This window comes from Manacus candei, unplaced genomic scaffold (genome assembly GCF_025592945.1).
Source record: "Manacus candei isolate 608988 ecotype Guabito, Panama unplaced genomic scaffold, ASM2559294v1 h1tg000029l, whole genome shotgun sequence".
In the NCBI taxonomy this organism is placed as follows: domain Eukaryota; kingdom Metazoa; phylum Chordata; class Aves; order Passeriformes; family Pipridae; genus Manacus; species Manacus candei.
In genome coordinates this window covers 1,626,169-1,641,846 of record NW_026138077.1, presented here as the reverse complement: position 1 = coordinate 1,641,846, position 15,678 = coordinate 1,626,169, and the positions used below count along the sequence as shown (strand labels likewise).

Below are 15,678 nucleotides of genomic sequence, written 5' to 3'. Positions count from 1 at the left end.
CGCCGAGCGTTGCTAAGGGACAGCGCGGCCATAGCAACCGCATCCCCGAGGGGGAAAAAAAACCCTGGAATGGGCCCCAGAGCCGCCCGGCCCGCCCCTCAGCGGAATAAGCAGAGATTAAATGAACGCTAGGGCAGAGGGCGGTGGATAAGAGCCGGAAAAGTTGGGGTTTTTACTGCGGTGACGGAAGTTTGGCTTTATCGCTAAAGGGCTGTTTCCACGGTCCTGTTGGGGCGAGCCAGCACTGGAGGGACAGGGAGAGGCTGGAGCATCTCGGTGCCTCCTCTGGGGACTGGAGCCCCTGTGCCATGAAGCCAGTCTGGGAGAGCTGAGATTGTCCAGCCTGGAGAAGAGAAGGCTCCAGGGAGACCTGAGAGCCCCTTGCAGGGCCTAAAGGGGCTCCAGGAGAGCTGGAGAGGGACTGGGGACAAGGGATGGAGGGACAGGACAAGGGGGAATGGCTTCCCACTGCCAGAGGGCAGGGATAGATGGGATATTGGGAAGGAATTCTTCCCTGTGAGGGTGGGGAGGGGCTGGGATGGAATTCCCAGAGAAGCTGTGGCTGCCCCATTCCTGGAAGTGTCCAAGGCCAGGTTGGATGGCGCTTGGAGCAACCTGGGATGGTGGAAGGTGTCCCTGCACATGGCAGGGGATGGAATGGGATGAGCTTTGAGGTCCCTTCCAATCCAAACCAGTCTGGGATTCTGGGGCTGCTGAGAGACACAGCATAGCCCAGGCTGGATATTTTCCATAATATCCAAATCAAACCTCCCCTGGCACAGCTTGAGGCTGTTTCCTCTCATCCTGTCCCTTGTTCCCTGGGAGCAGAGCCTGACCCCACCTGGATTCACCCTCCTGTCAGGGACTTGTAGACAGCACTAAAATCCCCTACGAGAGAGAGGAAAGAGTTTGAAAGTCATTAATTTAGTAATTGGAGTCTGTATTAAGATTATTAAAACCTTTGCTGTATAATTCAAGCAGAAATAAAGGGTCAGCCCATTTCCTTTCCAGTAAACACCAGACTGTGCTTCTGAAAATGGGGAAAAAACACACTAAAATAACTTTAAACTTGCATCCAAATCCCAATTCTCCAGCTGAACCCGGGTCTTTGCACAGCACAATCCCACCTGGATCGGGAATACCTCAAACAGAGATGGGAATGTTGGTTTAGGAACAGATTGGAAAATTGAAGCTAATTAAGGCTGTGGCCCCTCCAGTGTTAAACACCAATTTGTGCCATTCCCAGTGAGACATCCAGAGACAAAGCAACTAAGCATCTAGAAATGACATTTTATTTTGTGAAGAACACTTGAAAAACAAAGATGAAAGCTTTACCAGGCTTTGCAATATAACCATCATAACCCACAGAGTCACAAAGACTCCATTTTCCAAAGGGGTTCCCTCTCCCTAGCCCCCCCTCCATTTTCCACAAACTCTCTCCTTGTGGAATGACCCACGAGAGTTTTAAGGGAAAAAAAAAATGCATTTTTGAGCCAATATGAAAAATAGTCCAAGATTGGTTCAGTGCAGGTGCTGCTACATCACACTTGAACAAAGGCACAAAATCCCCTCTTGGAATTCCCACTTCAGTTTCTCCAACCTCGGTGTTCTCTGGGAGAAAGCAGAGTTCTCAAAGGGGGAAGGCTGAGCTCAGTCCAGCTCTCCAGCAAGAGCTGGAGGCACTAAAGGGACAGCAGAGAAGTGCAATGCAGTGGAACCACCTGGAAACACAAAGCTTTCCAATCAGCACCTGGATCCCTCCTGGAAACATGGGCTCCCAAGAACACTTGATTTGGAAGAAGGCGACAAAATAAGATAGGAAAGCATCAGCTGCCCTCACCTCAGGCAGGAAACCTATCCATGAAACCAGGATTTCAGGATTCAAGTGAATTCAAGGACATTAAAGAGCCCCTTCTGGAGTGATCGGCCCCCAAAAGCACAGGAGCTGAATTTTAAAAGATATGCACAGAAATAAATAAATACTAATCATGTGCTTTGTGTGCTTTGTGGCACTTTTCACTTCTTTTTTGCTGATATCTGAGTGTCAGTTTTTATCTTTCAGCTGTCTGAAATACCAGAATATTCTTAACCTCGAAAAGGTGCAGGAAAAATCCCACCTTAGGCAAAATTTTAGGAGTCTGCTGAACTGGCAGCTCCTGCTACAAAATCTCCTCCACTGTCAAATATGTGCTGCAGTTCCCAAAAGCAACTTGTATTTTGTCCTCTCATTATTATTAATTAGGGATAATCAGGCTTACTTTTGATCTTAATACTTCAGAACCTGATGTCAGACAGAGGCTCCACCTCAGCCCTGTGACACCGAGGGAAACACAGCAAATGTAACAGAGTGTTAGAACAACTGGAGAGATGAGAAATGAGGGAAATTCCTCTGAAAAAAGAGCACAGAAAATAAATACAAGCCCTTTTCCTGAGTACAGTAAAACCCACTTAACACCAAACACTGGATCTGTCAATTCTTTCCAACCGTTTTGTCTGTTAATGAAACTTATGGACAACAAAAAAGTCCTAGGAACTGCAAAATTCAATTTAGTGGCAACTAAAAAAAGCCCTGGAAACTTCAAACTGTAAGAGTACCACACTCTTGTTCCAGGTCACGGAAGCCCTCTGGGTTTTACATCTTGACAGATCCTGAATTTGCCCTTTTTTCAGCCCATTTTGTACACTTTGTTCAGAGATTTCCATGTTTCCTTCATTCCTCAAGTCTGTCTCCAGCTCCTACAGACTTAGGTTTATATATAAAGAGAGAAAAGCAAATTCTGGTACTGGTAGTAACTTCAGTGAGGAGGGATGGGAAAAAAAAAGAAATTCTACAGAGAGATGATTCTGACAGGATTAAAACTCAGTAGTGATGGTGCAACGTGTCAGACCTGCCCCCAAAAAATCCATTTAGGGAGAATACAAAAGAGTCAGCAATATTATTGAATATATTACTCCATTTCCTCCTAGATAAAGTGCATTTACCCAGCCTGAGAGTAGGTACCACGTGGAGAAAGGGACACTAAAGCACTTCCCCAAGAGAGAGCAGAGAAAAGTCAGAGTTATCCTGAATCCTACCCCCAGTTTGGCTCCGGGATTCTTGAGGGCACTTTGGGAAAGCCCCTCTGGCTGCTCCATGTAGGTAGATGGATACAGTGTGTTGTGGTGAGCAAAGCCTCTCCTGTGCTATCTGAAAACCCCCACATTGATGGAAAGAGCCACTTCTGGTTTCCGGGGCTTTGTGGGCAGCTTCTCCTCCAGGACAAAGGGCTCCTGGACACTCCTGGCTTGGCGACTGTGGGAATAAAACAGTCAGGAGGGTGATTAATATCAGTCTTGAGCTTTAGTACCCACAGCAGACGAGCCTGGACTGATCCCCAGGTTCCAGTGAGTTGTAAGAATGAACCACAAGCTCAGCCCAACCAGCTGTGCAAAGCCAACCAGTCAGGAATTCCCTTTTCCTCATCCCACAGTGTCGCAACAGAAAAAACTGAGGCTCCCTGTAGGAACTTAGAGCCAGGAGCTGGAATTATCCAGGTGCTTCCTGCAGGACCACTGGAATTGTGTGCTCTGAGATCACCCAGCTACCACTGGTCCAAAAAACCATCCAGGTATCAAATTAATTCATAGAATCCCAGACTAGCTGGGGTTGGAAGGGACCTGAAAGCTCATCCAGTCCAACTCCCTGCCATGGGCAGGGACACCTTCCACCATCCCAGGTTGCTCCAAGCCCTGTCCAGCCTGGCCCTGGACACTTCCAGGGGTGGGGCAGCCACAGTTGCTCTGAAAAGCAGCAAAGAAGAGTTTTTCTAATGAAAAATAAATGCAAATACTCAGTACCTTTTCTTTTTTTCCAGGGCCAGCTGCCTTTGCTTCTCTTTCCCAATGTCATCTCTCACGGTGCTGAAGTCCTTGGTGTCATCAAGGAGAAGGTTCTGTTGTGGAAAAGGATTTGATCCATGGAAGTCAGAAGCTCAAACTATTTCCCACCTGTTGCTCAGTTGACACAATTCATTTCTGAGAGCATTTCTGCTGACTGCTTTTACACCAATTAACTTCAAGTGAAGTACAATCCTAGAAGGGTTTGGGTTGGAAGGAACCTTAAAAGCTCATCCAGTCCCACCCCCTGCCATGGGCAGGGACACCTTCCACTAGCCCAGGTTGCTCCAAGCCCCATCCAACCTTTTACACTTCCAGGGATGGATTTCTTCCACTAGTCTAAGGCAGCAGGATGGGACATCAGATTTTTCTCCTACTGCTTTAAAACCCAGCCAGTATATTCTTTCCTTCTCCTAAACAAGCCTGATTGCTAATTCAGAGCTCAATACACTGCTGGGCAAGTCTTTTTTTACATCATTAAGTAGATCTATCCATTTTCTGGAATATGTAATGGGTGTATATCCATAATGGGATTTTTAAAGGGCACTGTCCTTGGATTTTACTCAGAATTAGAAAAAAAAAAAACAAACAACCAAACAGTCAATTAAATGAGGGCAAAAAAAAAAAGAACCAGGAGCAAAAAGGAGCAGCAGCAAAACATCTCCCATCCACATGTCCAAACCCACATCCCAGTACTTCCAGAGATGCTGCAGGAAAACCAGGAAGATTAAACCCCAGGTGATTTACCTTCACCCCAATGATGTCTCCATCCCTCAGGTGATAAGGTGCTGACTGCAAACTCTCCTGCTTTTTCCTCCTTTTCCTCTTGGAAATTTGCTGTGTCTGAATAAAAAAAAAAAAAAAAAAAAATCAAAGCAGAAAATTTTTGGAATTCTCCTGAAATACAATTACAAAGGAACTGCAGCACAAACCAACACATTCCTCTCCAACAGCTGCTGGATTGTGTCACTCCAGCTCTTACCCAGCTGGATATTGGCAGCCACTCGAATCTCTCCGGGAAGTATTTGGCTATTTCGATTTTCTCCACAGGGAGACAGTAGTGAGAGGCCACTCTCTGCCTCAGTGCCCAGGTGGTGCATTCCTTGGAGATGTCCCACACCAAATCCCTGCAGTCAGAGTAGTCCCTTTCTCCTGGAATTCCCATCTGGACTCGCAGCAGCAGCTCATGGGGGCTGGCAGCAGGAGGAGAGAACAGACATTCTTGTGAGTCATGCCTTCAGAATTCCCAGTTTTCACTCCCTCCTGCCTTCCCTCACAAAAAACAAGCTCCAAGTCTTCCTGAATCCCCCTATTTCTAATCCTGCCAGCACTGGAGTTAAAAGGTATTCAGTAAAGGCTCCTCTCAAATGCAGAACTGAAAGAAATAGTGTCTTGAGCTCTTACCCCAAATTCTCTTCTTTTTGCAGAGGTTCTATGCAGATTCCCACGCTGGCACCCAACTTGTAGTCACTGGAAACAAAAGAGAGATCCTCTGAAGCCAGGCTGAGAGAGCTGGGGTTGGAGAAGGGAAGGCTCCAGGGAGACCTGAGAGCCCCTTCCAGGGCCTAAAGGGGCTCCAAGAGCTGGAGGGGGACTGGGGACAAGGGATGGAGGGACAGGACAAGGGGGAATGGTTTCCCACTGCCACAGGGCAGGGTTAGATGGGATACTGGGAAGGAATTCTTCCCTGGGAGGGTGGGGAGGGGCTGGGATGGAACTCCCAGAGCAGCTGTGGCTGCCCCATCCCTGGAAGTGTCCAAGGCCAGGCTGGACAGGGCTTGGAGCAACCTGGGCTAGTGGGAGGTGTCCCTGCCCATGGCAGGGGGTGGGATGGGATGAGCTTTAAGGTCCCTCCCAACCCAAACCACTCTGGGATTCTCTCATTCCTGTCATCTCTTCTAAATGACTCTTTTAATGGATCTGTGCTCACCTGGAACACCACAGCAAGAGGCTACTGGAGCACAAATGAAAAAGGCAGAAAAGGACAAAAAATACCTAAATTAAAGTACCTAAATTGAAGCTCAGCAGAATCCCAGAATGGTTTGGGCTGGGAGGGACCTCAGAGACCATCTCCTTCCAACCTTCTGCCATGGGCAGGGACACCTTCCACTGGAATAACTGTGGTAGTTATCCCAGTTTATCCCAATTTAAAAAGATGCTCAGCAAAACCGAAGCAATCAGAAATGGGCTTTCTGCTGACAGGCACCTGGTTTATTTCCCCACCAATCCCTCCCACAGTTGCAAAGCCAGTTGCACATTCCCCAAAAAACCTACTTGAGTCTCTGCTTGTTGTTCCTCAGGAGCTTTCCAGGGCGTTTGCTGTCCACTGTCCATGCCCTGAGGAACGAGGGCAGGGGCACAACCTGCTCCTGGCAGCATGGCAAAGTCAGGGCCTTAGAGAAAGGAACATCTTGTCAGTAATTTTAGCAGCCATTCTCCTTGGAAAAAGAGAAAACCACCGGATTAACTCCCAAGGCAACACTCAAAACTGCATTTATTGCACACCAGCTGTTGCTTGTGGTTACGATCAAAATGTTCCCTTTCCAAAGGGAGTTGGGCTTTACTCCCTCCCAACATTTCTCAACCCAACTTTTATTCCAAAAGTACCAAATTTCTTTTTTTAAGCAAAATTTGAACATCTGGGAGGGAATGAGGCTGTTGGAATCGTTTCCCAGTCTCTACGAGCTCCTCTACGCCCTCACCAAGGACTCCCCCCTTCCCATGCTCAGACAATTCTCCTGTTCCCAAGCTGCAAACAGGCAGTTTTCCATAGCAGGAGCTTGGCAGAGCCTGAAACCAAAGGCATTCCCAAAAAATAAGTGTTGGGATGGACCAGAATCTAATGAGATATCCTTCCCCATGCAGTTCAGGACAACAAAGAGCCTTCTGGTAGGACTAGCTCATGTATTTCTGTGCTGGTTTTTTGGTTGGGTTTTGGGGTTTCTTTTCTTTTTGGGGTGTTTTGTTTGGTTTTTGGGTTTTGGTGTGTTAAAATCTTATGTTTCTGGTTAAAAAAAAGCAAAGGCACCTTAGTTTCTGGCCAAAGAAACTAAGCCAGACCTTCCTGAATGACAAACGTGACCTTCTGTGCACCCAGAGCAATTCTTTATCCACCAGCTTCAACACCAAAAAAAATCAAAAGAAGAAGCAGAAAACTAATAGAGGAACAAGGTGGGAATGGAAAATGGTTTTTTTAGGAAGTGCCTGGATGTGTGTGCCTCTCATGGAGAAACTGGACCCAGTGATGCAAAGCCAAAGGCTGCAAAGGCAGAGTTCCAGGTGAAGTGCAACGAGGCTTCCCCAGGCCAGGAATCACGAGGGGAGGAGGGGAGCTGCAGGGACACTCAGGAAGTGTCTGAGCCACATGCTCCAAGTGCCCCTTGGTACTCAGCCCTGAGCATGGCACAGAAGAAATGCCCCAACACACTGGAGAGTGGGGAGAAGGCAGTGCACAGGAGGTGTTACCAGGGCTCCAGTCCCCCCAGGGAGAACATCTCACCTGCAGCTTCAGCTCCTCCAGAGAAGCTTCTCCTGCTATTTCTATCCTGCCAGCATAACAAAGCTCCATGGCTGGGTGGGTGGCTTCTGGGGAAGCTTTGGGAAGGGGGGAGAAAGAAACAAACAGAGGAGTCATCATGATTTTGTTCATAATCCTGAGAGATCACAGTCCCCTCGTGGGGAGATTCCACTTCCAGACGGGACCTGCCCTCCCATCGTTCTGTAGAGAATCAGAATATCATGGAATTCCAGAATGGTTTGGCTTGGAAGAGATCTTAAGCATCCAACTCCCTGCCACTCCCTTCCACTAGAATAAGCACAGTAGGATCTACTTATACACAGTAGATAAAAACCATTCCAACAGTTTCCAAACAAGGAGGGTTCCAACAGATCCTAGAATGCCAGTTTTTAAAATAGGAGCAGTTATTCCCATTGATAAATAGGATTAATTGTTGGTTATGACTCTGAAATGTATATCCTACTGCAAGGAAAGGTAAGTCTGCCCTCAGCTGCTGAAATCATCAGGGGAGAAAGCAAAACCCAGAAGAGGTTTGAGAGAGAGGAGAAAAACGCAAAGAAACCTTCAAGGAGAGGGGCCCTGCCCTCCAAAACAACTCAGCAGCAAAGAAATATTCTTTTCCTGTAGAAAGGAAAATCTGTTTGTTTCCCATTTTCCAATTTAGTGATTCCCACTTCATTTCCCTCTCCCTTCTTAACCCTCACTTGGTTTTCCAGCTGTTTTTTGATGTGACCTTTAAAAGAACACACACACTTAAAATCCTGCATGTGAGGTCCTTTATACCATGGGAGCTTTACTCATCACTCCTTTTCCAGCTTCCCAAAAAGCCAAACAGCCTGAAGGGAATTAGATGTGCTATTGGGAGTCTGGCATTTGAAGCCAAATCACCTCTGTGCTTTAAAATGCTGCCATTGCCTTCAGGGACAGAATAAAGAGCCCTTGCTTCAAAATGTACTGAGATCTTGAGAAAATCCACCTGAGGAACATCACAACAGGATTATCCAGCATTTATGGATTTGTCACAAACCCCCTTTGTCTCCTTTCACCACAGACTTGCTGCAACTTGTACAGTGCCTCGTGGATTGCAGGAGGATTTAAGGCTTTGTGTTAAAGTTTTGGGGTTGACTCCAAGCCCTCAGAGCAACCCCAGGTGATTCCTTCCCAAGCTTGGCCAAGCTCACCTGTCCCAGCAGACACCTGCAAAGCTTCCATCTCGCAGGTTAGCCCATTCACTTGGTCCTGAGCATTCTCTCCATGTTTCTTGTGGCTTGAAGGCCTGAGCCACCAGATGGGAATTTTCAGGAAACCCTGGAAAGTGAACAGAAAGCACCGGGAAGTTTCTGTTTCAGTGCAAAGGAAAAAAAATTCCCCTTTGTCACAGGAAGGAGGAAAAGACTCCTTCAAATGGGAGTTCTGAAACAGGGAGTGGTGGAGACACCACCCCTGGAAGTGTTCAAAAGCATGGATGTGGCACTTGGGGACACAGTTTAGGGGTGAATATGATGGTACTGGTTAAAGGTTGAACTTGATGACCTTAAAGGTCTTTTCCAGCCCTACTGATGCTACATTTTTGCAAGGGACACCTTCCACTAGCCCAGGTTGCTCCAACCTGGCCTTGCACACTTCCAGGGATGGGGCAGCCACAGTTTCCCTGGGCAGCCTGGGCCAGGGCCTCCCCACCCTCACAGAGAGGAATTTCTTCCCAACATCTAATCCAGGGATTCATCAAAGCTCACCCACTACAACACTGCTCAGCCTCTTCAGAAACTCCTGGTTTTCCTGATAGGTTTTCCCACCCGCTCTGCATGGCCAGGAAGGGACATGGAGTTGATCTCTGTCTCCTTTCCTGAGCAGGAGAGCTTCCTTGCTTCCAGGTGCTGCTCTCAACACCCACAGCACTGTGGCAATAACCTCTTATCCTACATTTTTTCCCTAGAACAAATGTATTACAAACCTCTGGTTTTCCCTGAGGAAGCTTTACTTGCTAAGAGCCCCGTTCTCTGCCCACTTGTCTTCTACTCTGCAATTTCCAGCTTCCCAACCCTTCATGGGATACAGCTGGGGCAGAGATCCATGGTTTTCCATGCCTCTTGGATCACCAGTTGTGTTTATTACCCTCCTTTCCTTCCACAGTCCAAGGAACAGGTGCCAGGTGTGTGACAGTCACTTGGATGAGATTTGTCTATGAAGGGAAAAACCCTGAGCTTTCTGTAATCCAGGAGCTGAAGAGCAGGTTGAGGGTGGGACCCTGGAGCAGGTTCTCCAGAGAAGCTGTGGCTGTCCCATCCCTGGAATTGTCCAAGGCCAGGCTGGATGGGGTTTGGAGCAACCTGGGCTAGTGGAAGGTGTCCCTGCCCATGGCAGGGGGTGGGACTGGATGAGCTTTAAGGTCCCTTCCAGCACGAACCATGCTGGGATTCCATGATTCCACTTAGCTGTTGAATTCTGCCCCAAATACCAGAGGGCAGGGTTAGATGGTATCTTGGGAAGGAATTACTGGCTGTGAGGGTGGGGAGGCCCTGGCACAGGTTGCCCAGAGAAGCTGTGGCTGCCCCTGGATCCCTGGAAGTGTCCAAGGCCAGGTTGGACAGGGCTTGGAGCAACCTGGGCTAGTGGAAGGTGTCCCTGTCCATGGCAGGGGGTGGAATGAGAAGATCTTTAAGGTCTCCTTCAACCCAAACCACTCTGGGATTCTGGGATTCCAAGTCTCTGTCCACTGACTAAAAACACAATCCCTCTTGTTTTACCTTTTCTGGAAGTTTTCCTTCCGTAATGACCAAAGTGTCTCCTCTGCACACATTGAGTTCCTTCAGGGTGGCATTCTGTGGGAAGAGAAAAACCAGGCTATTTGTGAATCCCCAAGTTGTTCAATGCAGCTCTGCCCAGGAAAAGTCTCTACAGAACAGGGAGGAAAGAAACTCAAGGCAAAAAGAGGATCCTCTTACTTCCTGACTTAGTGCTTCCCCTGCTTCATAGCACCAGTCAAGCCTTCTCAAATGCCAGTTATCACCTACCAAAAACCAAAAAATACACATGCAAAACTAATTAGCCAATGATGCTGGTTTGGGAAAACATCACACAACTTAATAAGCATAAAAGGTTCTTTTTTCTTGGGTTTTCTGTTTGGTTTTTAAACACAACTCTGACTAAATCAAGTATCGTCTTCATGCCCTTCCCCAGACCCAAGAAACACTTTGCATAAATGTCTCTTCCTCACCCACCTAATTCTCCCTGGTTTAAGAGGAAAGGGAAGGAATTCAAATGTCAGTTTACCATTTGAATCTATGACAAGCTCTTTAAAATAAAAGTTACATTATAAAGACAGCAAGTTTAGAATTCTTTCCTCTCCTCACAGATGATTGCAACAAATAGACAAGGTTTAGGGTGGCAAGAGCTGTCTAAGAAATATGAAAAATTCCTTTTAAAAGTAAATAACAACACAACAAACCTGATAATCCACATTTCTGCAGCATTAAATTGAGACACTGAAAAAAGAAACACAGGGTGAGATTTGTCTCAATGCCCAGGTTGAGAAATAAAAGTTTTCAGCACATTTTCTAACAAAGACTGACTGATTCCTGGGCATTTCTTTTAATAATATAATTAGATAGACAAGATGTATTTTTTTCTTGAGCTGTATATTAAACCCTCCAGGGAGATGAGATGGTTTTCAGGCAAGAAATTCCCCTCAGCTCAGTCAGCTTTTCCCAACTGTTAAAAAAATAAACCTTTGCTGTCAGTTTGTTCCTTTTTTGAACAAATTTTGAAGAAATCCTTATTTGGATAAATTCTGTCCCCGAGTTTGCAGAGGAACTTTTTAAATATCTAAATCTGCAAACTCAACACTTTCCAGCTTGCCATCACTGGAAGCACTGAGAGTTTCCTCTTCCCAACTCCTCTCCCTCCGATTCCATGTGAGGCAAAGGGTGTAGGGAATGTTTTGCAGGAGCAGCAGAGCCAGGAATTCCCAAAGCTGCCTTACCTCTCCGACAGAGGCAGTCTCCTCCACAACTATCTCCATCTCAGGGCTCGAGTTTGGGTCACTCCCAACCATAAAGTACAGGAAGAGCTAAAAATGGGATCAGAATAAATATGGGAATAGTGAGAAACAACCACTCCCTGCTGCAGGAATGGCATCAAACTGCACTGAAACACCTCTGGGCTAAAGCAACCGAGCCAAGCAGCACAGACAGAGCAGTAAAGATATTAGAGTTATTCATTAACTCCACAACTCCTCCTCTTGGACAGGGCTTGGAGCAACCTGGGCTAGTGGAAGGTGTCCCAGCCCATGGCAGGGAGTGGAATGGGATGAGCTTTAAGGTCCCTTCCAACCCAAACCATTCTGGGATTCCATGAGGTTTACAACTTGGAGATTCCAAGAGCAATAGCCCCCTTGGCATCCTTTGTGCCCTTTACAGAGGAGATGCACGAGACACTTTCCCTCACAGCTCTACCTGAGTGGAAGTTGGAGCTTTCCCATGGCACAACCCAAGCAAGCTTCCCATCTTCAGTTCTGCTTCCTTGACAGTGTAATCCTCAGGCACTTCAGGGAGGATAAAAACATGGAGAGCATCATGAGCTGCTGCTTCCTGGAAACATCAATTCTATCCAGCTGCTCTTTAGAGCAAGATAAAACCATTCCATGAGCTTTGGAGAACTTCACTTCCCCAGCTCTGCCCGCAGATCTCCAAGTCTCCTACAATGAGAGCAAAGAGATGGAGATCTCCCAGGGCTCCCTGTCTATCGTTGGGACCACTTCCACCATGAATCTCTTTTTCCCTACCACCAGCCCAGCTGGAATTTCCCTCACTGAAACTGCCTCTGATCCTTTCCATGTGCTCCTCCAGGAAGAATCTGCCTCTGCCTTCTCTAAGATTCCACGTTAAGGAGTTAAAGATGGCAATCAAGACTCCTCCCCATCTTCAGGAAGCTGGAAGAGCCCAGCTTCCCTCCTCTGCCATCCAGCCCAGCTCCCAGACCCTCTGGGTGCTCTGCACTGGACAGGTTTTAGTTTGCAAGGGCTCCTTTCTCCTGCTGAGCCCCCAGAACAGGAACAACATTCCAGGTGTTGTCTGACAAGCACTCAATGGAAGGCAATCAATCTCTCCTTGGGTTTTATTAATGCAGTGTATGAATAAAATAGCAAGGACATGGAAAATGTTTCCCAGGAAGCTTCTCTCCACTGCTCCAACACCACCCAAACCAAAGCTGGGGGTCCCTTTGTGCCCAGCTCTGCCCCACAGGAGCACAGTTAAACACTGACAGCTGGAATTAAGGATGGCAATAACCAAATAAGTTTGACCTCTACCTTTGTGTGGCTGCTGCTAATGAACCTAAAAACTGGGGGGAAAAACCCCACCCAACTGCTTCAGTTAAGTCTGGAAATCAGGGAAGTTCTTCTCCCAGGGAAGGACAAAGGGAAGCTTCAGATCTCCTCAGTGATTCCTTACAGAACAAGGATGGAATACATCAATTTACCTGGAGACAAAAGTTTCCCGTTCCCACTAACAGGTCTAAGACAGCTCTCATTTGCTGTAACAAAAAGGGAAGGAGAGAGAGATGTATTAAATAATTCAAGTAAGAAATTTGGCTCAGAATTAAGATTAATTACCATTAGATTAATTACAACAGGTGTCCCCACCTATGACATCAAAAACCCAACTGGAGAAATTCCCAGAAAGTCCCCAAACAGTCTTTTATTCTTTTGCTGAAGGATCACTTTTCTCTTTTAAAGTGCAATCAGCAAAATTTTACAAAACTGGCCAAGTGCTTCCAAAGGGAAAGACAACAAAAACTTGAAAGAAAACTGGAGACTCTTCCAGAAAGGAATAAAGTTAAAAAAAAAAAACTTCTTAAATAGTGAGTACAATACTTTAGTAACACAACACAAATATTCCTACTCAAATAAGTAAAATAAGAGCCTCATGAAATGCATTTTAATCAAGACTTATACTGATTTATTTTCTTAAAGCTTGGAAAACTAATAATTCAATTTAAAATTAAAAGAGTTTTAGCTCCTTTGCAGCCTCTTTCTTTCCAAAAAAGACCAGGCAAAACCCAAACACCAGGCAAAACCCAAACACCAGGCAAAACCCAAACACCAGGCAAAACCCAAACAAAAAACAGACAAAACACCAAGCAAAGAAACACCAAACAAAAAACCAAACCAAAACAAACAAAAAAAACAAACAAAAAACCTCCTAACAGCAATGGATTTGCTGTTTTGAATAGACTGATGGAAAAACCAGGAAAATCGTGGTAAATTCAGTAAATTGAGTGTTATCAGACAAAGGTGAAGCAGGTGAACACTCACCAAGTTCCTCCTCCAGGTGAAGCTCCCTTATTGCTTTCATTTTGATATCTGACATCACCTAAAAGAAAGGAATTTTAACACTTCCAGCAGGGAATGCCAGGAACACCCCTGCCTGGATAAATGCCACTCCACAAAGAGCAACAAATAATCCCTCCCTCCTCTTTCAGTTTTGGTTTCCTGCTATCACCTCAAACACACAGGATGGGCCAAAAATCAAAACTGCTTCACACTAAAACACTGCCCTGGTTTAATTTACCTGCCAAATACCCCAATAATGGCAACTTCTGAGCTCCAGAGTATCTTCAGCAGAGAAAAACTTACTTCATCCCTGAGGCTAAACCTGACTAATTGGGCAAAGGGCAGTGGGCAAGCCTGAGGAAAAGAGCCCTGGCCAAGCAGAGTACTTACTGTTTCAATAGTGGCAGTAATTTTAACTTGGTTCTCTTCATCTTCTGCCCCACAGAAGTTCTTCACTTGGAGCCAGCTGATGTCACAGGTAAAGGCTGTCAGATTGCCACTGGAAATGTTCACAAAGCTGTGAAAATCAACAGTGCAGAGACAGTCAGAGACAGGAAAGCTGCCCGTTGTCAGGGTAGGTCACTCCCCAGCAAAGCTCCCAAACAAACTGATGATTCTGAGGTCATTAACAGTGATGGAACATCACAGGGTGAGGGTCAGGCAGCACAGAAGTGTAAGGAGAGCAGAAATTTGAATCTGACAATTTCACATTCAACTGGGAGATTCCCCTTAAAGGATAAAACCTTATGGTGGCTTCACCCTGGCACAGCTTGGGCTGATTGTCTTCTGATATTGCTCTGCCCTCTCATCCCCCCAAGTCCCTCAGACTCAACCCTCAGAAATTCAGGTTATGCCCAATATTTGCCAGCACACTGAGCACATCTTGTTGCCACCAGGTTTTTTCCCACTTTCCAAGTGGAAGTCAAAGGGATGTGTGCCTGCACTTGGAGAGCAAAGAATGTCTAACAGCTGACAAGTGTCTGTTCTCCAGAACCTAAGACTGACCTTTCAAATACAAAGTAAGGTAAAGTGATAATTAGTTACAAGAATGTATCATTTGTGTTTAACTATGCTCCTAATCAAAGTGGTCACCTCTGGTCGTGGCTGTCCAAGATGAGCACTGAGCACCCGTCCCTCAGACCAACGCTTCGGATCGTCTCCTCCATATCCTCCTCGCGGAAAACCTCCCAGTTCTTGGCTTCTTTCTCTTCTCCAGAGCTGTTCCTGAGGACGATTCCCCCCGAGGGAGCCAGGGCTCTGTGCAGGTCCCCCAGGCTGGTGCTGCAGGAGAAGGTGTGCTGGGCCTCGGTGAAGTGCTGGCCCTTGCCTCCCTCGTTGTGCCCGGCCAGGCGCAGCACGTTCAGCACCACGGGCTCGTGCTCGGCGCCCGCCAGCACCCTGGTGCCTCCCACCTGAGGGCAGCAATTCCACAGTCAGGGATTGCAGGGCAGGCTGGGCAGCAAGGAAATCATCCAGGCAGAGAGGTGGACGCTCCCCTCCTCATTAGATACAAAGCAGCTCCCTGCTGAACCACCAGAGTGACTCAAAGGGGTTGGGAGGAGAAAGGACAACCCCCGAGGGCTGTTATCCAGAGAAGCCCCATCCCTGGAAGTGTTTAAGGCCAGGTTGGAGCAAGCTGGGATAGTGGAAGGTGCCCCTGCCCATGGGATGAGCTTTAAGGTCCTTCCAAGCCAAATTATTCCATGGTAACAGTAGCTGGGAAACCAGAGGACACCTGTCTCCATCAGAGTAAGAATAAAGGAATTTGGCCTCTCAGGATATTAAAGAACTACCCAAAAGTGACTGAGGCAGATCAAAAGAGTCAGATTTTAAAACCTGACGTTGAACCTAAGCAATAAATACAGTTCCTTGCTGGAGAAAACTGAATCACACAGAAAGCTGAAGTAAAAACTACGCCAAAAACTACCCTAAAAGCACAACCAAGACAAAACCA

The 15,678-nt window shown here is 46.7% G+C and overlaps 1 protein-coding gene across 8 annotated transcripts in view; it reads right to left on the bottom strand.

The window, feature by feature from the left end:
* Nucleotides 1-82: 82 nt before the first annotated feature.
* USP40 (ubiquitin specific peptidase 40) overlaps nucleotides 83-15,678 on the bottom strand; it is a 50,103-nt gene continuing 34,507 nt past the window's right edge. For 5 of the 8 annotated variants that reach the window (XM_051791008.1, XM_051791007.1, XM_051791006.1 and 2 more), the window contains 17 exons: nucleotides 14,817-15,136; nucleotides 14,115-14,241; nucleotides 13,707-13,764; nucleotides 12,872-12,925; nucleotides 11,848-11,936; nucleotides 11,376-11,462; nucleotides 10,842-10,878; nucleotides 10,339-10,403; nucleotides 10,141-10,215; nucleotides 8,575-8,701; nucleotides 7,376-7,470; nucleotides 6,151-6,269; nucleotides 5,281-5,346; nucleotides 4,859-5,069; nucleotides 4,624-4,719; nucleotides 3,838-3,932; nucleotides 83-3,292 (listed from right to left, as the gene is read on the bottom strand). In XM_051791008.1, coding sequence (XP_051646968.1) covers nucleotides 3,184-3,292; nucleotides 3,838-3,932; nucleotides 4,624-4,719; nucleotides 4,859-5,069; nucleotides 5,281-5,346; nucleotides 6,151-6,269; nucleotides 7,376-7,470; nucleotides 8,575-8,701; nucleotides 10,141-10,215; nucleotides 10,339-10,403; nucleotides 10,842-10,878; nucleotides 11,376-11,462; nucleotides 11,848-11,936; nucleotides 12,872-12,925; nucleotides 13,707-13,764; nucleotides 14,115-14,241; nucleotides 14,817-15,136 — 1,830 coding nt within the window. In that variant the 3' untranslated portion in view covers nucleotides 83-3,183. Of the gene's footprint in view, nucleotides 3,293-3,837; nucleotides 3,933-4,623; nucleotides 4,720-4,858; nucleotides 5,070-5,280; nucleotides 5,347-6,150; nucleotides 6,315-7,375; nucleotides 7,471-8,574; nucleotides 8,702-10,140; nucleotides 10,216-10,338; nucleotides 10,404-10,841; nucleotides 10,879-11,375; nucleotides 11,463-11,847; nucleotides 11,937-12,871; nucleotides 12,926-13,706; nucleotides 13,765-14,114; nucleotides 14,242-14,816; nucleotides 15,137-15,678 lie in introns of those variants that run through there. The other 3 variants (XR_007905071.1, XM_051791011.1, XM_051791012.1) reach the window with 3 other exon arrangements.